The following is a 22281-nucleotide window of genomic DNA, read 5'->3' on the forward strand; positions in this document are numbered from 1 at the left end:
ATGGAGCACCACTGAGCAGCGTGGTGTGGTGTGAGGACTTTTGCCGCAGGGCGCGCACCTCCATTTGGAGTGGCGTGGCAGAGTGATTTTGTGTTATATTAGAGTGATAAAATAATTGACGTTCCTGCCGTTGCCATTGGTTTTTCTCTGCTTCTCGCGTCCTTCTCATTGTTAAAATAAGCAAAATGAGCAAAGTCATCTATTTTATTTGCAACAATGAACAATACATCTTATTAAGGTGCAGTCTGACCAGCAAAAAAATCTCAATTTTCAGGTAGGCTACAAATCAGCACGTCCAAATATGGGCACGCTGGAAACCAGTATTTTTACCTTGGTGTGCTACTCCTAAAGGGCTTTACAGTTGTGTCCTTTGTCAACAGAAATGCTGGTTTCGTGTTTCTCAGGGTCAATCAGTTTGTCAAAGCCGTGGAGATCTTTCATATCCTGAGGTCAAAATGTAGGATCAAAAATCAAAAAGTATTTGGTGGGTGGAGTATGTCTGGTCCTGCTGAGTCTGCTCAAAATATCCTCCGATACCTTCTGGTGCTCTCTACTGGCTGGGTGAAATTTATAAGACACATGCATCATGTGTCTGAAGCCATGCAACTTCCTCTAACCGAGGAATGTCAAATTAATTTTAGCTCTCCTGCCGCATTCTCAATTGGGCCGGACTGGTACAATCATAGCACATAACTCAAAACAAATTTGGGTCAATTATAAGTAGATTTTTGCACGACCCGTTGGAGTTGGTCCCAATTCCCTGCGGTCAACTGTAAATTATGTAGTTGAAAACGATATACAGTATATCAAAACATAATAAGAAATAAAGAAAAATAACTTCCTGTTTGGTCTCCTAAATTTATATATCTAAATATAACATCTTTCCCTGAAATGCATGAAATGAATAGGAATTTTCTATGGTCTTTATTATTTTTTCCATTTGTTCATAAGATACATCATTGTATAGAAAACATATTAAGATTAACTTAAAATGAATACATATTTTTTACAAATAATAAATGAATACAATGAAACACAAATGTCCAGTGGGGGAGGGAGTGGCACCCACATAATGACCTACTGGAGAAGTTAAAAACCCATAAAAAAAGTCATGATGTCACATCAAAAACGGAAGCACTGTGTGCTACATGCTGAGCTGTAAATAACAAAATAATGACAATCAAAATAATGACAATCAAAATAATGACGACGTCTATGTCTTGAAATCTCTTGATTCTCTTCAATGCGATCAAAGAATTTACCGACACTGAGCGGTAGCACGACAAAGCCGGATGCTAAAGTTAAAATGACAACTAATGTAGTGTTCCACTCTATGACAGAACCTACAATATTTTGCATAAGTGTTTCATCTAATCACTTCTGCTGATAAGTTGCTGTGCTCATCTGGGCATTGCTTCTGATTATGGACAGTGGACTAATGGGTTCAGTCCAGTTCATTTTTATTTTATTTTTTTTAAATGCTTTACAAAATTAAACCTCGAAGGCCCATGGGCTATACTACTTTTGATACCACTGCTCGAACTGAGAATGTAAACTTCTTATATTCTCGGTCTTATCATTAACGATGAAATGTGTTTAAAACGATACAAAAAGTTGTCATGAAAGAGTTTGGATGCATCCACATGTATTTCAAAGTACCAGGCTGGTATGAAAACAAGCTGCTGTCCCTCTATTAATAGGACGCATTCTGGACCTGAAGACAGGAACAGTGAAAAAGGAGGGACAACAGTCATCTATGAGAATGTGTATGGGCTCCAGGCGCTCCTTCATCTGCCGTATGAGGTTTGTATACAGTATCTACTATATTGACCACCCCAGCATACTTGCATTTTGGCATCAGTTTAAAAAAATGTTTTTCAGTATTTATCATTCATTTATTTATTTACTTTATTTACTTATTTACTTTATTTTTATGTTTTCATGATCATGCATTGTCATTATTATTACAAAACATTATGAGAGTACAAAAAAAAGTGCTATTGGGGACAGCACCTCTGGAATGGCAGACTGGGGTGATAAGTAGCCGTGTTGCCCTGTGTGCAAAGTTTTTGCCATGTCTGGGGTGAATGTTATAGTTAATATTTACTTTATTTATTTATTTATTTTAGTTTATTATGATTATTTGTAAGTATCAAGCCTTGAAGCCTTGTTTAAATAAAGTCAATCGACAGACACATTTGACCGAACATGATGAATAATCGTGATTTCAATATTGACCAAAATAATCATGATTATTATTTTGGCCATAATCGTGCAGCCCTAGACGAGACGAGGAAGTGTCATTTGAGGCAGCCTCCAGGTTAGCTTGCTTGTTGGACCAAAACATCGTAGTGTCTAAAAATCTTAGTGTTATACAATTTGATTAAAATTTGAACTGTGGCTGCTAGATGAGTCGAGAACTTAAGGAAGTTGTTTTTGTTGCGGTCCAAAACTGGACATCCCATGGAAAATTCATACTTTTGTCAAGAATTCAAAACTAATATCCCTTTATTTATGTATTAATTTATTTATTTAGTTGTTAATTAACACAGATATTTGGTATTTGTTAATTATCCAATCTCCATCATCTACAAATACCCAAGGTCAACTGTATCTTCCTGTAAGTAGAAGTGCATATAAACTACTATGCAGTCACTTCTATCTGAACAACACATATGTTCCGATTTAAAAAAAAAGTACATTTCTATTCAGACACTGAAATGAGGGCAGCACTTACCATATGCCATATTGCCACATTGCCATACAGTATATCTACCCCCCCCAACCAAAGCATGTCTACAACTTCCCCAAAGTTGTGCTAATTCGTCATTTTATTCTGTAATCTTATGATGTGCTTAACGTAGGTAGGACTTTAACATAACCTGCCACATAATGAGCGACATGGACTAACACACTTAAACAGTTGCTCAGTGTGCAGGTGTGTGCAGCTAGTTTCTGTCAGTGTCTGACTCTCGGCAATTAGTTTTGCCGTTATTCACAAATTCAATTGCAGATTAATGGCAAATGTCACAGATGAAACAGGCAATCAAAAATCTGTTAAACATGGGGCTTTAAACCGTGGACTCAGCAATTCTGATTTAAGTGTGTTTTAACTGAACAAAAAAGCCCTGGGCAACAGTGCAGCAACAACACGGGGGGTCACATTAACATGAACTTTTGATGTCAAGTAGGGAGCGACAAAATATAATCCAGTGGGCCGTAAATGGACTGTGGACTATGATTTTGAGACCGCTAATTGTGAGGCATTTTTGACTCTTGGATACCTTGAGTGCAACCACTTACACTAAGTTTAGAAAGAGGATGCAAATTCCGGACTTTCTTGAGAACAGTGCTAACCTCTGTGCAACGCTAGTCGTTTTGTTTCATGTTAAACTACGTTTGTTGCTACCGGGTCGACAACACTTAATCTTTACTCCATAACATCGGACCCCAAACAAGCATGGGCCCCAAACTATGTCAAATCGTCTGTGGATGTGCACAAAGCAAGGTTAACAAAACATCTCAGAATATCGCCGGCATTTTGTGGTTTGGCAAGTGTAAAGCAACATCAGAGGCCACTTTGTTTTGTCTTTGTCATAAATGTCCTGTGAGTTTCATGACATCTGTAGTGTAGTAAGTTGTTAGGAATTTGTAAGACCGGCATTTTCCTCTGATGTTGCTATTCCTGGCTCTTTATAATTCAAACAACATGCTTCTGAGACTGTGCGCAAGAGACTGCAAGAATCAATGAAACACTTCTCTGACACATACATAAACATGGCTGTGGAAAGCACAGATTGATCTGCTAGCCAACATTTCAGGGAAACTATTATTTAATCCAGACAGGCATTTGTAAAGTTCAGCCATGAGACTGTTGTTTTCACTCTAATTTTGAGAATGATCACCAGGAAACCGATGGATACATGCCCTCTCTTGCCACTGTTTTAACTTGATCTTGAATGAAAGGCAGTACTACAGTGAAATTGCAGCTTGGCGCATAGTGTTTATTGAACTCGTATCATGCAAAGTCCAGCTACAGAATAACAGATTTCTTTTTTTCTGTGTATGCAGGTGTGGCAGTGCTCCCCTGGATCACATTTCACTAAATCGTCTGTCTAATATGAGGAAGAGATACAGGTAAAAGGGCTTAACTAAACAAGTTTGTCATCTATCCTCCTTGTCGTCATCTTGTCTTTCCATCGAAAAAAAAAAAAAAGGTTCTCTTGCTCCCAACATAGCAGGATACAGATGTAGAAATTGTGAATGAGTGAACAGTAGGACTCTGTCCTGCGCTCTTTCACACTTAAACGATGCAGCATTGTACATAGTTTGCCATTTGGAAGGTGTTAATCCAGTTCTTAGAATGTTAGCGTAATTTACTGTCATATTAGAAATGTGAAACTGTCATAGCTTCACAGCCTTGTATTAGTGCCTAATGTGCTGCGGTGTGTTTGTTTTTGACTGGTAGGAATGGCCTTGGGCCATCAAAAGAAGGGGAGGCTCAGTACTCTGTGGTCCATTGCACCGGCTATATCAAAGCTTGGCCCCCTGCAGGTAAACAAATACGTACTTGTGTTTCTATCCTCCGCTCTGTGTCCCTTTTTGCTAAACAAAGTGAAACCCAGAGAGTGACCCTGTCTAATCAAAAGCAGCTCAGCTGTGGGTTTTGCACTGTACATTGATCAGACCATGGATTCTTAAACCAGTAACCTTCAAGATTCCCATATCTGAAATGTGAGTGTGGCAAATATCAGTGCGCTATATATATATATTTTTTTTTTGTTAAGTATTTCTTGCTCATAGCTGGTTCTCTAACAATTCACTGCAACTGTCTTTGTTTGCAGCAGTTTGTTCTGGTTTCGCCGTGGCATACTAGGTGTTTGCTTTAACTCGACCCATTACGAAAACACGTTTTTCTGCATGATGTTTTTACGGTACCTAAAAATTCTCCTGATAAATCATAGATTTTTTTTTTTTTGTCAGAGATAGTGGTGATGAAAGAGGAAAAATAAAATACAGTGTTTCCTTGTTTTTCGGAGTAAATAGGTACCAAAACCCCTCCGCGAAAAGTGAAATTCATGAAGTACGACCCCCCCTCCCCAATTTTGACTGATTATTTATTTATTTATTTATTTATTTATTTATTATGCTTAGAGGTGTCAGATTAATAGATTAATTAAGATAAATCCATTCACATAGTTAAAGAATGTTTAAATATTTTCTTATTCAGATTTTTAATGTCTCTTTTTGTGTTTTTTTTGTATGCTGATTATATCATTTTTGTATTAGGCGTCTTGTACTTGAGCTGTTCGGTGTTGGAGAGCAAAAAAATCACACTGAAGTGGACTAATTACTGTCATTATGTTTGACATAATCTGATAGTTTCCTGGTGTGCGTGGGAGGGCACATTTATGCTACATTTACGTTCACTTATATCAATTTCTTGCATCATGTCTTTCATTTAGCTTCATTCCTCTTTCATCTTAATTACTTTTATCCTGTCTTCAAGTGTTAAGCTTGGTTTAAGCTTGACGCGTCCGCGAGCTCTGCATGTCAAATGACGTTATATTGGAAACCATGCCCCCCTGCGCGGACCAGATTTTCTGCAACGTGTACCTTCCGGAATTTCTTCACGATCGGAAAACATGGAAAACATGAATTATTGCTTGTCGAAGTTTGTTGGTATACGTTGGCATACCTTTATGATTGGGCTGAAAAAGACTACTGTGACCTAAATACCATAAACTACTCCTGACGAGCACCACATTAGGGAGAGATGAGGAGTCTGTTAAAAAACCGCTTGGAAGAATTTCGATCGCTTGAATCTATTTGGATTCTCTACCTCTATTATAGAGTGGTGTTGTTTGTATGCTGTAGACTCCATTTACTGCCCCCTAGTGTTTAAGAGAATATTGGCTGATTGAAGCCAGATCAAGTATAAAGTGCTGCAAAATGCGCGCCGGCGGGTCATGAGATTGCTTGTTGTGTTCACCCGAAAAGGGAAAACGAGAGTGCGTCAACATGGACTTAGGCGGGAGAAGGTGGACTTCTTTGCAAAAAATGTATGGGGATTACTTTTAATATTATTATTATTGCTGTATCGTATCATTTGACAGAACTACCTTGTTAGTTTTTGTACTTTAATGATATAAGCCCACCTCCTCCCGCCCAAGTCGATGTGACGCACTCTCGTTTGCTTGTTCTGAGTGAATACAACAAGCAATCTGATTGGATACCAAGCTGGCTATTTTTGTGGCACAAACGTAATGTGTGAGCAGAACCAAGCGCATGCAGAGGACAACTCGAGCGAGCGAGAGCTCGATGTTGAGCGAGGGAGGGAAGAGTATCGCGAGCGAGAGCAAGATGTTGAGCGAGAGAGCGCTATTGCCAGTGAGCAAAAAGGAATTTTGAGCTAGCAACTTTTCAATCGTTTTTTTCCCGTGTTCAAAATCAGTTTTTGGTCGCTCAGTTTTATTGTCTCCGTGCCCGCAATTGTGGTACAAATATAACGCCATAGACATACAAATTTGACCACATTGGCATAAAATCGGGACTGAGCAACAGAGGGTGGACAGTGTCAATTGCATGGACTTGTTTAGTGAGTTTACTGAACTAGGGATTACATTTGTTTAAAATAGTCCCTGGTGAAAATGTCTCGCATATCTCATTTTCAGTGAATTTTGTGTCCCGGTTATTGCCTATATCTATCTTGTCACCCTGTATTAAGGCTTCAGAAAATGTTGAAATTGATTGTTCAGTACTGTAATTCCCCAACTATAAGACACACTATTTTTTAGGCCAAAAGTATGGGTTCGTCCTATGATCTTTCAGCCACCTAAACCAAGTTTTGTACATTTTATTATCGGCTGTATTCTTACGTACAATAATTACAGTAATGGGATAAGCTCGGAATGTAGCTAGCTAAGGAAGGAAATGCCAGTTGACTGTGAGCATCAAGTGCCTGTTGCAGCTAACAGCAGCTTATGTTGGCTAAAGTTGTTACGGCATTATTTTCAAGAAAATTATTATTATTATTATTATTATTATTATTATTATTATTATTATTATTATTATTATTATTATTAAATTATTATTATTTTCAAGAAAAGGAGTGGGCAGACTGAACCACCGTCTGTGTCCTTCCTTGTTCACACACAGGAATATTACTAAAACGGAGAGCATCATGTAAGAGTTAAGATGTTTCCATTTGACTCAGTTAAGTTTGGCAAGCTATATAGCTGATTGTTGTATATATATATTAATTGTGGTCTTATGGCATATACAGATAATCATAAAGTTGGTGAAACACAGATGCTGCTCAACTTTGGGTATTTATGGTAAAATGAACTCAAAACGCATCGCAAAATAACGGAAAAACAATAGTTTGAAGCGCGTTCAACATAACACTGGCGCTGTGGGAAATCTGAAATACGCTTAAGTTAACAAATTTACAGATATGAACACAAGAAAATATGAAGAGTTTAACAAGAGATGAGGTTTATTCTGTTTTGCCATCCTATACATGGTAACGTAGAAAATTCCAGAATTTGACCCCAAAATTAAGGCTGCATCTCATACACAGGTACGTCTTACATTTGTAGAATTATGGTACTTGAATCTTACTTGGGTAAAGTGATCTAGAAATGCAGCGAAACATGAAAACAGTTGGGTTTTTTTGTTAATTAATGACAAATGTTTACAAACATATACATATAATGAATTTTCATAATAACGCTAACCCTAACAATGCTTTAGTACATGAGCAGACACAACAACCTTGTGTAATTCAGTTTGGATTTACATTCCGAAAATCATCATTCACGCTGTGCTTCCCGGATAAGAGTTTTTATGGTCACATATTTTGGTTCACTTAACAGAGTCAAGGAATTAATTAGCTGAACTGTGGTTCCACTTTTCTATTTTCTTATTTTAGTCTGGAGATTTTGATGGCACGCTCACAAAAGTTAAAAAGAGCTCAAAATTACTGTTGTGCAGCCTAAAAATTTTCCTAGCCAGAAGAACTTCACATCACATCCAAGTCCCAGACATGTTTGAACATGTGTGTCGCAGGCTATGTCAAACATCCCTTTAAGGCCAGAAGAATGAAGACTTTTTTATTTTTTTAATATATCATCGTCCTGTTTATGACAAGAGTGTACCATCTGAAAATTTGAATTATGTTGGTTATATTGGTGTGAGGGAGAAAAACATCTCATACCACATTAAAATAAATCTGGAATAACTCAAACTGAACTCACATACCACATGTGATTGAAACACTGACATTTAGATTCCTTACACGAATCAGATTCCCTTGGAATGCTCAGTGCACATTATTGCTAGCAAACCGTTTTCATCTGCAAATGCAGTAATAAATAGCAGAAGAAGAGACAGGATGCTGACAAATAATGGTGCATCCATGCTGTTAATGCTCCGTTTGCCTGCAAAATGTGCTGTGTTGGTGGAGTTCAAATAGATTTATTATAAATAATTTTAAATATTTTTTGTTGACTGGCTAGATTGGCCGAAAGCCACAATTTTTTTAATTTAGTTTTTTTTTTTACAAATTATTGGTTGATTTACGTGTTGAAAATCGACAAACAAAAGTAACTTGCTGAAGAAAAAAGTATACTGGAGGATTTAATATTATTTATAGTGTGCAGGCTGAGTGCAAAATAAAGTAGTGATCTAAAAGTTTTCTCCTATGATAGTAAGGCCAGACAGTGGGTAGAAAAGTGTAATTAATGTACATGAATGTAAATAAATGCCAAGGAGTGTGTTGATCATTTGTAAATTGTGTGTAAAGCTATGACTTATGTATTGTGTGTGTTACAAAAATTACAAACTCATTGCAAAGCAGTGTTAGTGCTTTTAGTTTTAGAAAATCTGTAAGAGGTTTTTTGATAGTTGTTAATCATGTGCAAAGTTGTGCAACATAAATCACTTTTGGACCAACTTATAATGATAAAATCATGTTTGGACTGAGTTACCATCTTGCAATATATGCTGAATTTGTGAAATGCCTGGGTTGGAACTGTATGCAACCATATCATCTGCATTAAATATAGTGCTGGGGTGTCACACTCATTTTAGCTCAGGGGCCACATGGAGGGAAATCTATTCTCAATTTGGCGGGACTGTTAAAATCATGGCATATAACTTAAAAACGATTAGTGTCACTTATATGTACATTTTTGCCATGCGAAGCAGCCTGGTCCCAATTCCCAGTTAATACCAGCGGTCCCTATTCCCAGTGAAGAACTTCACATTACATCCAAGTCCCAGACATGTTTGAACATGTGTGTCGCAGGCTATGTCAATCATCCCTTTAAGGCCAGAAGAATGAATCCTTTTTTATTTTTTTAATATATCATTGTCCTGTTTATGACAAGAGTGTACCATCTGAAAAATTTGAATTATGTTGGTTATATTGGTGTGAGGGAGAAAAACCATCAGCGCACTATATAGCACAATATGTTTTCTGTAATTTATATTGTTTATGTGTCTGGTACATGCAGCATCCACTTCAACCTGTGGGCCTGGAAGGGGGCTCCTCCCACCTGTGGTCCCTTCTGGAGGTTTCTGATTTTCCCCTAATTGGGGTTTTTGAGTTTTTCCTTCCCCTTCTGGGAGCTTTGACAGGGGATGCTGTTGTGTACCTTACACTGAAAGGATGTCTCTGTACGACTTCTTTTTTCGAAGGACGTCTCCACATGACCTCTTTTCATCTGTGAAGCCCTTTGAGACTTCGGTGATTTAGTGCTATACAAATAAAATTTGATTGATTGATTGATTGAATACCAGCGGTCTACTGTAAATATTTTGTTGTAAAATATAATATAAATTCATGTAAAAAAAAAAAAAAAGGAAGCACTAAAGAAAATGTGGAGAGTAATGACTGTCATATATATATATATATATATATATATATATATATATATATATATATATATATATATATATATATATATATATATATGATGACATACATGACAGAAGAAGTTGAAAATCCATGACGAAATTGTGGTCACAACAAACACATAAAGCGATCTATACTTACTGGCAAGCTGTAAATAAAGTAAACTTAAACAAAAATACAAGACTAATTTTTGTCTGGTAATGGCCCAGATGGGGACCGTCACCCAGTGTGAATCTCTTCAGCGCATTTAAACATTTTTAACTGCACTGAGTTGGAGGATGACAAAGCTAGATGCTAATGGTAACGTGAATGCAAGTGTAGTGTTCCTCTTTCTGTCACTGAAGCAATCAGTAAGCTATGTTGCACAAGGGTAGCAACTGGTCACTTCTGCTTATTACGTTGCAGTGCTCATTTGGGCTTTTCTTGTAAAAGTTTTTTTTGTTGTCTATTGACCATGGACAGCAGAGTCATGGGTTCTAGCCTTTATTTTATTTTTTTTAATACCTCACAAAATGATATCGTGGGTCAGCTCAAACCTCCTTGCAGGCCAAATTTTTGTCACCCTTGATATAGTGGGCTGAACAAATTTTAGTCAAATTATTTATAAAGATAGAAAAGAGTAGGGGCCCAAGAGGGGGACAAACATTGGCGAGTGTTGTTGAGGGCAGTGTCTCTTTTGAGCTCGTTGGGGTTCATTGAGAGCCATGGGCATTTGCCGGATGTCGCTGGATGTGCGTTTGTACTTCTCTCGCTGTAAGGAAATTCTGAACATGTTCAAAAACGTGCACGGCCCTGAACCAATCTCGATGAGATCAAAAGAGCCACTACCCATGCCGACAATCTCCAATGTTTTCTCCTCAGTTGGATAGGGGCCTTAGAGGAGCGCTGACATGAGGAGATTTTGAAAATGGAGAACGACATGAAGATGATAAATGACGACTGAAAGCACTTGCAATTCTGAGAGAATCCTTAATTGTAACATTATCAAATATAACATCTTTTGCACGATTGATATTCATTTTTAACACATTCAAACATCTTCCAAAACTATTCACATCTAATTAAATTATTAATTAAGCAATCCTCATCATCGTTTGGGATGGAATTCTTCGTTTAAGATGTACAACTATTCCTTAGCTTTTGATACATTTTCGAATCGTTTTGGTCATTTCTACAACTGTGTTTTACCTTTTACCTTGTCTCTCATTTTTCAGAGAATACCAAGTCCACACATTTCCGAAAAATAAGACTCAAGACATCTCTCTTTCCCATCGTTCTCAAAACATTTGACAACTACTCACATTCAAAAAGTGAATATCACCCAAAAAAAAAGTTAAATTTGGACCCCTTTGTTTTGCCTTGTGCTCAGAGAAAGCAAAACACAGCTATGTTTTCTAATTAAGTGTGGCATATTTGGTGCGCAGTGTGCTTTTCGGATATAATGGCTTGTTAATTATTTGAAACTTTTTTTTTTTTAACAAAGATTTGAAAAGTTAAGCAAAACTTATTTGTTTTGCAAGAGAAGTACACTGTTTTACAATTTTGGTCAGATAATTGTGAAAGGTTTGGCAACAATAGCCAGTCGTTACATAAATGTGCTTAAGCAATCAGAAAAAAAAGGAACCATAACCTAGTTCTTTTTTAATAATTAAATCATAAATAAAAATGATTATTTTCATGTTTTAATGGTCTATCTCATAAATCTACAGCACAGCTGTATTATTATTGTGTCATCGTAATCTTCCAAACACACACACACACGCGCGCACACACACACTCAAAAATCTGGTACAACAGCAATTTTTTTTTTTCCCCTTATGAAAGTAATCATTCTTGTGTGTTGTGGAAAGCTTGAGCAGCCAATTATATTAATGAAATATACAGCAATGTTAACAAATGGTGAATGGGCCTCTACATGAATAATAATGTGACGACAATGTATTAGAGCTATATGGTTCAACTTCTCCCTTGGATTCTGCATCTGTTCTATGAAAAGTACAATTATCAACCTTAATAGCAATATATGGGATTGTGTTGTTTAGCGCCGTCTCAGAGATTGTAAGCACATTACGTTTATTAAATGAAAACCAAACACATTTGGTCAGTTTAAAGAAACCAACTCCTATTGTTTTTGTGCAACACATGTAAGCCTTTAACCATATTAATTATAGCTACATATACCAAGTAAGGAAGTAAATTCACAGACAGCGAATCAAGAATGTTGCTGAAAGGTGATGATAAATATTGTCAGCTTCCCAATGTTTATTTGCCATTTTCTATGCGACTTATGGTAAGTGTGAACTGTTTTAAAAGTGTAACTCTTCTGTTAAGACAACAAGTGTACACAGATTTCACTAAATTTGCCTTTTTGACTGTTAGCCATTGCATTAAAAAAAAGTCAGAATTGTAGTAACATTCTATCTACAATTTTGCTGATAGACTCAATATGTTAAAATAAATATGCCTTATACTGACAATATGTACTATTGCTACACTTATTCATTTTGAAAACCTACTGTAAATATCAATAAGTTGTAAATAAATGTGTTTTTATCGAATCAACATGTTTTATATATACAGTGGGCCCCCGTGTTACGAACTTAATCCGTTCAGCGGCTACGCTCGTAACTCGAACTGCTTGTATGACGGGCAATCCAAACCTATGTTAATTCGTGAATGCGTGCAACGCGTGCAAAAACCTTAGGTAAAAACATCACGACTTTATACACGTATTAAAAATGAGTAACATAATCTACTGTACAGTTAAATTAAATAACATAAATATACAAAGGAAAAATGACATTTACCTTTGGGGCGACGTGACTTGAGCTGGGTGGAGGCGGAGGGGAGCAGGGACCAACCCGCAGAATTTATTTATTTATTTTCTTAAACGGGAACTTTTATCAAAACTAGAACATATCACCAGCGATTTCCTTCTCTTTAATCCATAATAGAAGAAGCCTCTCAATTTTGTTGTCGATCGAGGTCCGTCCCCCGGCAAGGAAAGTCTTGCCCTTAGAAGATTGCCGAGCGGTTACGGCCATACTCAAGAGCCATGCATGCGCCTCCTTCGTATTTTTTTTTTTATTATCTCCTGCTTGGTTTCTATTGTCATCATCCTCTTACTTCTTCCTTTCGCCACTAGCAATTTTAGAAGCCGTGTCTAACAGATAAAGTTTGCAAAGTCTTAACAACATTCCTTCCTTCCGTTTTTGTCTCATTTTCTCTCCTTCCTTCCGTCCCGACCAGCTGTGCCATCAAGCTAGATAAAGGCGTTTGGCCAATAGCATATCGGCATTTCTGTGATTGACGTGACGCCGGCCAATAGCATCTCCGTGAGTGAGACCGTGACTGACACCGTGACTGAGACAGTGACTGTGACATTGTAAGAGCAATATCGTTCTTCATTGATGTGACAAAATTTAACTTTTGATTTTGATGACGTGGCAAGGCGAAAATATATGAACAAATACAATGGCCGGCATGTCAGATTGCTCGTAAGGCGAATGGTCTGTGCGTAAGTGGGGGACAAAAAACTCCGCGGACCACGCTCGTAAGTCGAAATGTTCGTAAATGAGGGTGTTCGTAAACCAGGGGCCGACTGTATATAATTGTCAGTCGAGTAATTGCTATTTATAGTACGTGGGGAGTGTCGCTCAGTCTTTTAGCTATGGAAAGGAAGGAGCATAAAACGTAATTCAAATCACGTTTTGGACGTCAGTTTGTGTCTTGTGTGCAGCTGAGCAAGATTCAAGGTTTGTGTGCCAAATACAAATGAAAAAAAAAAACGAGAATAGGTTTGTATGCCAATCATAAATAAAAGAAGGAGAAGGAAGGTGGCGTTCCGCTCCACGCACCGCAAGTTTCACGACGGTGCACGGTGATCGGTTTGGGAGTTAGGATGACTCTTTATTCTACAAATTTGAGTTCACCCACCACACACAAATGAAAAAGCCAGGGCATTGCGAACCAGGAATTTACCTTATCTTGTGGCTTTCTTGTACCACGGACAGCCCATTGCATGCGCTATGTTGTTGTCTTTTGTTAATCCTTGTGTGCCTTGATCACTGTCCTGCAATCTACTTGACTGGTAAAAGTATTGTTTTTAATTCAGAAAAAGTGTGGAAGTTTTGGATTTTTGCCATGAAGTCTGTACTGTGTAGTGCTGTGTCTGTCATCATGTGTCTGTGCCGATAGACTTCCCACCTCCAGCTGTGTCCTATTTGTTTATATTATGTATACATATTTGCCCACGTTTTGTAGATTCCGCCCTATTGCGCAGTAAAACCAATGGCGAATTGTATTTGTATTCGCTCGCACTCTCACTAGCTTGGCGTATGCTTCCAAAGTATGGTATCTCTGTGACACCACAGTGCGTGTGCTTCTTTCACGTAACACTAGTAAATGGCATCTCTTAATTCTACACAATGCAGCTCTAATACTAAACGCGTGCTGGGTTAGGACTGCACTTAGGTGCTCTTTCCTCTCCACTATATGAAACTAAGTTTTCAAAGAGAAAATGAAAGATGAAGTTTTGTTAAAATAGATGGTTTAAATTGGACTGTCTCTTCCCTCAGGTATGACTGTACCAGATGAGGACACCGAGGCAGGGCAGACTGGGAAATATTGCCTTGTGGCCATTGGAAGACTGCAGGTGTGTATTGTGCAGCCTTGGTATCATTTGAGAGTTCTCTGAAGAAACACATTCCACACAGGAAAATTGTATTTCAGGAGTGTGATTGGGTGCATTACAGTGACTAGCGCTCCTATCGCACCCTCAGTGCATCGCAGAATTTATTTTTATTTTTATTTTTTTTTAAAGCTATATTGCAGAGAGACATGCTGTGAAGGTTCCCTGCATGCCAGACAGACATGTTAATTATAAATGCACTTGTCACAGGAACTCCTTGGACGTTAAACCTCATATAGTAACTGTACTGTTGTCCGTTCCCATTCTCAACCCTTTGGCGGTAGTCTCACGGAGAGCCGCAGTTATATTTGCAGCGGCCGGAGGTCTAATTAGAGTGAAGCCTGTTGTTGACCAAACCTGATAACAATCAGAGTTTACACTTGAAATTCCAATTTATTATGAAAGAAATCTAGGTAAGAGATTTGCAATGCTCTGGTGCAGCGCTGCTCTTTCCTGCTCTTCCTTAGCGTCTACCTAACATCGTTTGAGTTTCATAAGGGAGACGGGCTCTTCTACAAGACACATGTTTGTCTCCCAGTGCTACCATCAACCAATGAAGGCTGGAAGAGATACAACCGAAGTAGATTACAACTTAGTTATTCATTTATCGCGGGGATAAATTAGATGGGATAAAGTGAAAATATTTCTCATTGTGATTTTGTATTTACACAGAATCTGTATCCCATTGCGTTGTGTTTTCACACTGCCCCAGTTCTGGAACTATCTAAAAATGTGGAAGCAAGATTTGGTCAGACTTGACTACTTTTAAAAGACTTTATAGGGCAAACGGTATTTTGCTGCTTCAAGATGAAAACAACGCTTCAATTCGGTGACGGCTGAAGGCCTTTGCACGTCATTCACAGGCGTTCTGGGGAGCTTGACAAGCTAGACGACAGCTTGTTTTGTGGTTGTAGAGCTCAAGGTCTTATTCCTGTTAATATTATAATAATTACTTTTTTGTCTCGCATCTACTTCCACATTTTTCATTATATTTGCTTTATTCAAATTCATGCCATCCAGACATGCATGTTAGCATTTTATCCTCCTTGGAAAATTAAATATTTAGCTCATTCAATTCACCTTGGGAATGGATTTCAACGTTCCAAAAATTTACATGTACTAAAAATGTCACATTTTCATTGTAATTTTGCTCTTTTATTTTACTCACTCCTATGTATACAGTAATTCACTTATTGGCACAAGTACAGTCGCACTATACTGTACTCTAAAAATGTATGCTCTTCACGTTCTAACAAATTCTAGGCAATCGTTTGTCATCCCATCTCATTGAAAACAGTCCACATCTTTCAAGATTATTTGATATTATTGAACATCATTTGTTGTGTTGAAACCAAATGTACTTGTGTGTGTGTTGGGGGGGGTTATTAAACAAGTTATTTGACGACTCTCTAGCTCACTATACTCTTAATTTAAAATTTTGAGTGAACTGATCTTATTCGAGATACTTTTCCATGTAATTCTGCATTGTTCAAAAAATATAACAATGAGCTTCTTTCAGCTTTGCAAGTTAATGCACCATGATTGATCGTTGCCTGAGTCTAGACCAACTATGATGTATTTTCAGTTGACATCAAATGGCAAAAGGGCAAAAAATGGCAAACCACAACAGGGACCAGCCAATGAGTGGCTTTTGCAGCCTAATTTCAAGTAATATCAACATAATATCCATAAACACAATATTAGTCAGAAGATAAGGTGTGTAAAACATATTGTTAAGCAAATTTTTAACTTCATCCTCTTTAAAATTTGTAAGACGGTTCATCATGGTTATTGAGTTGTTTAGTTTCAGTTCTGTTTTGTGCTGTTACCTTCATTTAGGTCACCAGCTCTCCAGTCTCTATGGATATGAATGGTTTGTCGGTACCAACAGAGTTCTTATCCCGCCACAATTCAGATGGCGTCATCACCTTTGTAGACCCGCGCTGCATCAACGTTATTGGTTATCAACCTCAGGTAAGATTTGAAGGATTATAGAACTTGTATGCTGTGACTGTGGCAAAAATGTACAATGGTCTCCAAATGTATTAGAACAGTGAGGCCTGTTCCTCTCTTGTTGCTTTAGACCAGGAGTGCCCAATACGTCGCCCGCAGTCAACCGGTCAACCGCCTAGCTAGTTTGGTTGCCCGCATGACATTGCACTAAAAAAAAAAAAAAAAAAAAAAAAAAAAAAAAAAAAAAGAAAGAAAAAGAAAACATATAATCTGAAAAAATGAACATCAATCAAAAAAGTTAGAAAAAAATGTAAGTTGTCGCTTGATTTTCTTGTTTTTTAGCACCCTGAAAAAACAGCTTAAACTTTTTCAGAACAAGACTGGACTGGCAAGACTGGACAAGTCAGTGTCAGAGAAATCTATGAAAGAAGACTAAGACAAGCCCAGCTGCTAAGCAGCAAAATAGTAACTCATACCAACCAAGATTTACTTTTCTTTGCTGGCAAAGGGAGGGCTTGGCTCTCACTCTATGTTCGCCAAAACCGTCGAAAACCCAGCCGTCCCTGCCTGCTTTTTATTCATTCAGCAAGCATTGCACATTACAACACATAACAAAACACATTACAAAAAGAGCCAGTGATAGTCGCCGCTACCAGCTGGGCCAAGGTTTCAGTTCACACTTTTTCCTGGGGCGAGATGAACTCGGACTGCACAGATAGATAGCAATGCACGCTATTCTAGACAAGAAATAAACATGTAGAGATAGCAACAATATATGATTCCCTTCACAGTCAGTCAATCAGCTCACGGATTAGAGCGGCCAGACAAAAGTTAATCAGCTGACGGGCAGTCCTACAAGACAGGTGATTGGCTCAGACGAATTGACATTGACCAATGAGGGCAGGAGTTGTAATCTAAACTGCTGCCCTGGAGGTGTAATCCACTTCTGCCTTCATTGGTCGATGTTGCGCAAGGACAGATTGTCTGACCAGTCTTGTCCAAGCTGTTGACTCGACCTCTTGAAGCATTCCCCACCTCACACAAGTGAGCACGTGGCTGGAGCAATACTGTGAGGACAAAACAGAGCGCTGTTTTTAATCAGTCAGAATTTTGACCGTAAACTCTGCTTCCTTGCTAGCATGTTTGCTCAGCTATGGGCTCCATTCTTAAGTCGACCTCTGAGGAGTGCCTGTGGCACGTGCGTTTACAGTCAACTCATCTGTTTGGCATGCAGGAAACCTTCACAGTACGTCTCTCCACAATATAGCTTTTTTTTTTTTTAACCCTCTCCAAGCAGGTGTTGAAAATTGATAACAATATGAGAATCCCCTAGTTATTCCGCTTGAATATTGATTGAGGCATTTTTTTTAGAGGTTTGAACAACAACAAAAAAAAACTTAGTGTGAGCCTGAAAGGGTTAAAGAAAAAAACACGAAGCACTGCGGGCGCGAAAGATGATGCGCAAACTAGCGAGGGAGCACTGTTCTATGATACTGTGATATAGTGTTTTTTTTTTTTTGTATATGTAGTCGTTTAGAGTAGTGGTCCCCAATCCATTTTTCACCTTAAAAACGTTTTTAACATACCATCAAAGTTGTTGCGCAGTGAGACTGAGATGCAAGTGAAGCATGCAACCTTATCGCCACTCCAACAACTAGCGCTGTTTGTCGGGGGAGTTTCTTCCGTGGAACCCACTTGTGGCTGAGTTTCACGAAGCTGTAGAAGAAACATATAAGTTCATGAAAGGATTTCATTTTGTATGTTGGCTCAAAGGATTTTTTTGAGAGTCTTTTTGATACTACACGAGCCCCGCCCACCACTTTGCCCCCATTAAACAATAACAAAGAAAATAGAAAATTCATTACCATGCAAATGCAGTGTGACAATTGCATCTCTTGCACCTAATATTTTCAGTGTACTGATTCTGATTAAGGCTGGGCAATTAATTGAATTTACAATATTATCACGATGTGATAAAACGGCATGTTCTAATCGTTAAAGCTGTGGTTTAAATGCTCAACAGAGACATGTGGCGTTTGTGAGGAGGGAGGGAAAGACCACAGCAGGCAGACATGTCAGTGCTCCATCTAAAAACTGCACATAACCTTTGCTGAATTTTCTCTGTTGAAACTTTTTAATTTTTTGTCTTATGAAGTTATAAAAAAAAAAAAAAACGTCACTGTCTTACATGAGCAACCATAACAATACATATGTGCACATGTAAAATAAAAGTGCTGACCCTGGTCAGAGGTCTGCAACCCAAAATTTCAAAACAGCCATATTGAACAACAACAACAACAGCAAAAAACAAACAAACAAACAAACAAACAAAAAGCATCTGTCTGGAGCCACAAAAAAATGAAAGCCTTCGAAAAACCTGATAGTGAAGGCAGCACAAATTGTCTGTATTATCTGAATCAGCCTACTATCTAAATGACTAAATAGGCTACAATATGGAGCCTTCATGTTTAAATGTTAATTTTCCCTTATGCACCACTTGTCTACTCTGCTGAACAATAGTGCTTTAACACATATTACCATGTGAATGTAATAGTTTTTGTTGCATTATATTGATTATGTTATTGATATTACTGATTATAATGCATATCTATATCGCTATCTATACATATATATATATATATATATATATATATATATATATATATATATATATATATATATATATGCATACAATTATAAAAATACAATGAAGAAATTAGATTTCTGTTGTCACTTTTAGTTTGAGTATTTGAAAAAACGACAACAAAATGGAACACCATTGAGCAACAAAACATAATAATACCTGTAACTCCCCCGTTGGCACGACAAACAGAAGTGGTTCTTTTATGGGTATAATGAAGCTTCTGAGTCTTCATTACATCCGTAAAAGAAAATCACTTGTGTTTGTTTGGCCTGCGGGGAGTTCTGTTGAAAATTCGTTAGATGCTGTTGTATATGAGGGAATTAAAGCAGCTTGCAATTATGAAATATCCTTTGTGTTTTTTTTCTTTCATAACATAAAGTAAATTGACTGAGATTACTATAAGGCTCAGCTCATTGTTCATTGGTTTCGTCGCTGTTTGGACTACACAAAAAGTGAATGGCAGAAAACATTACTACAGTTACAGCTTCTTATAGTTCGAAACCACTCGCTGTTCCACGGACTTGAGGAGGGATGTTGTGAATCTTGTTAAATGAAAATTCTTCAATATCATCCTCGAAGCCAGGAGAGTGAGCAGGGGCATTATCCAGCACCAGCAGCATGACAGGAAGCTAAACAAAATCACAGCCCTAAATCATAACCCGAGCAATGGGAAAGCAGGATCAAAGGAAATGATTATACAGTCGGCGGCGTGATCATTTTTCAAAATGCTTTTGTATTATGGGTCAAAATATTCTTTGGATGCTGTTTCATATTTTGAGTATTTCCTTTTTTGAGATTTTTGTATCCAGAGGTACCACTGTAATACAATTAATGAATTTAACCAATGACCTCTGCACATTTATGCATATACAGTATGACAGAAATCTGAAATTTCTCTATAAAACAGCCAGTTTGTACTAAATACAGTATGTGACTATGACAGGACTGTGTTCTTACCCGTTTAATGTGACTTCTGTTTTTGGAAATCACTGGTCAGCTTTTCAACATTGGACATGCAAGATGTTTTTGTTGTACATAACTTTTCATTACAAGGCAAAAATGCAGGCGATCCTTTCGCAATGGCAATTAAAGGAGATGATTTGGTCTGAGAACTGTTGTTGTATCCTATGTTCCCTTTCTCCCCTTTGGGAACCATAGCCCATCCAACACTCAGTTTTTTGTTTTTTTTTCGCAAGAGCGTAGCTGAAAGGAACGCGTTGTGAGCTCTGACACAAATCTCAGTGGACAGAAATATTGTAATTTAATATTTAAAAGGTTAAGAATGATTGTGTCATTTTTGTAAACCATGTGAAACAAAAAATATATTCCCCCATCGTTATCTATTTTAATACATTTTTCAAAAAGCTCCAGGAACCCACCAGGGCGGCGCTAAAGAGCTGCTTTTTTCCAACCCCTGACCTAGATTGATGTGGTTAGATGTTTGTGGGCAGATGTGACTGAATGATGGCCTAACACATTCGCCAGACAAATCATTTGAAAATGGAAGCGCCCTGCTAAGGACAGCATTTTGAGTCAAAATACGTCTGCACGTTCAATTTCAGGATTGAAAATGAAGACAGATGAAATTGTTATTCCACTGGTTATTTAATCAGGGAGTCCACCGCTGCTTGTAATGCATGCTAATGGTTTTCAAAATTGGGAAATGGTATGTGACATTAGATAAGCAAGTATAATCTTACCCTACACTTGAACATGTGTGCTTACTGACTGGACACCTCTATGTACATTGTACTTATATAATGACACCTTATTAATATTAACCATTTGAAACAACTAGAAATATTTTAAAATCAAGATACTAAGAGATAGAAAAACAGTGAGTGAAGGATTTCCGCTGAAACAAGGAAGCAACATGCACCGCAGTAACAATAATATTTTGTTGACCAGCAGCACCAATTGTATCAGTCGCAGAAGTATTTCCTTTTACGACTTCACCAAAATGTGCGTCCCTAATATTATTGGCTAATGAGAGATTGGTAACATGCCATGAAGGAAAAACAAAATACTAATCGACTGGATAAAGAGTAAACAAGCTACAATGAGTGATGGCACGCAGCCCAGTAGGTAACAGAAGACAAAAGAATAACATAAATGTGTCCATCTTGGGTCTTACACTCAAGGTAGCACAGAAATAAGGCACCAAACATCTGACACTCAGAACACAGTCACAGTGTGCTCCAAGAAAATGCCTAAACTTTCCATTAAGGACAGTAGGCTTAAAAATTATTTGATAATAGCCATGGTTTATCTATTTCCTAAAGTACACCTTGAAACATGAGACACCTGAGTAATGGAGCAGACTGTCAAAACTGTCCATTCCATGTCTACCACCAAGTCCCAAAAAAGTACAAAGTGCATGAAGTTAATTTTCTTTTGGATTATAGAGGTGTTCCATGATTGTTGAAGTCCCATGTGAAATCCTGAAGTCAAAACTTTTAAGAAATATTTTCACTTTTCCAATCAAATTGTGTCCCTGTTGCATACCTGTAACACTCGCTATGTTCTTCTTTTAAAGGACCTGTTAGGGAAAGATATACTTGACTTTTGCCATCCTGAGGACCAGAGTCACCTGAGAGAAAGTTTTCAACAGGTAATTTAGTCACATCACATTTGCGATTGTTGTGCCTCTACAGATTAAACACATTTTACCAATTGCTGTGATTCATTGTCAACTTAATTTTAATGTACTGACTGGCTATCATCAGCTACAAAACAGAAAAATAAAAGAACATTTGGATTTTACGTAATCCAGCAGTGGTGTGCAAACAATAAGAAAGTCGGTCAATGCTCACATTGGGTTTTTGTGTTTAGCAGTGCTTCTCAAAAAATGTGTCAGGACCCAAAAGCGGGTTCTGGATTTATTATGGGTGGGTAGTAGACTGGTAGGAAAAAATGGAGGGGATTTATGGCAATACCAAAATATAACTCACTGCTTTTCATTTAGTAGTTTAACTTTATTGTGCTTTAGATGGAGAAGCTGAGAAGCGCAGCTGTATTCCAGAAAAAAAACATTGAAGCCAAAGTTTTGGTGAATTAATTCCCCTTGCAAATTGT

The 22281-nt window shown here is 37.7% G+C and overlaps 1 protein-coding gene across 2 annotated transcripts in view; it reads left to right on the forward strand.

Moving 5' to 3' along the window:
• arnt2 (aryl hydrocarbon receptor nuclear translocator 2) overlaps window positions 1-22281 on the forward strand; it is a 77820-nt gene that overhangs the window by 20497 nt on the left and 35042 nt on the right. For both annotated transcript variants that reach the window (XM_088412209.1, XM_088412207.1), the window contains 6 exons: window positions 1701-1803; window positions 4072-4137; window positions 4469-4554; window positions 14497-14573; window positions 16449-16583; window positions 21743-21817. In XM_088412209.1, coding sequence (XP_088268335.1) covers window positions 1701-1803; window positions 4072-4137; window positions 4469-4554; window positions 14497-14573; window positions 16449-16583; window positions 21743-21817 — 542 coding nt within the window. The remainder of the gene's footprint in view (window positions 1-1700; window positions 1804-4071; window positions 4138-4468; window positions 4555-14496; window positions 14574-16448; window positions 16584-21742; window positions 21818-22281) is intronic.

The sequence above is a fragment of the Hippichthys cyanospilos genome, chromosome 4 (genome assembly GCF_059441005.1).
Source record: "Hippichthys cyanospilos isolate Australia breed blue-spotted pipefish chromosome 4, RoL_Hcya_1.0, whole genome shotgun sequence".
Taxonomy (NCBI): Eukaryota; Metazoa; Chordata; class Actinopteri; order Syngnathiformes; family Syngnathidae; genus Hippichthys; species Hippichthys cyanospilos.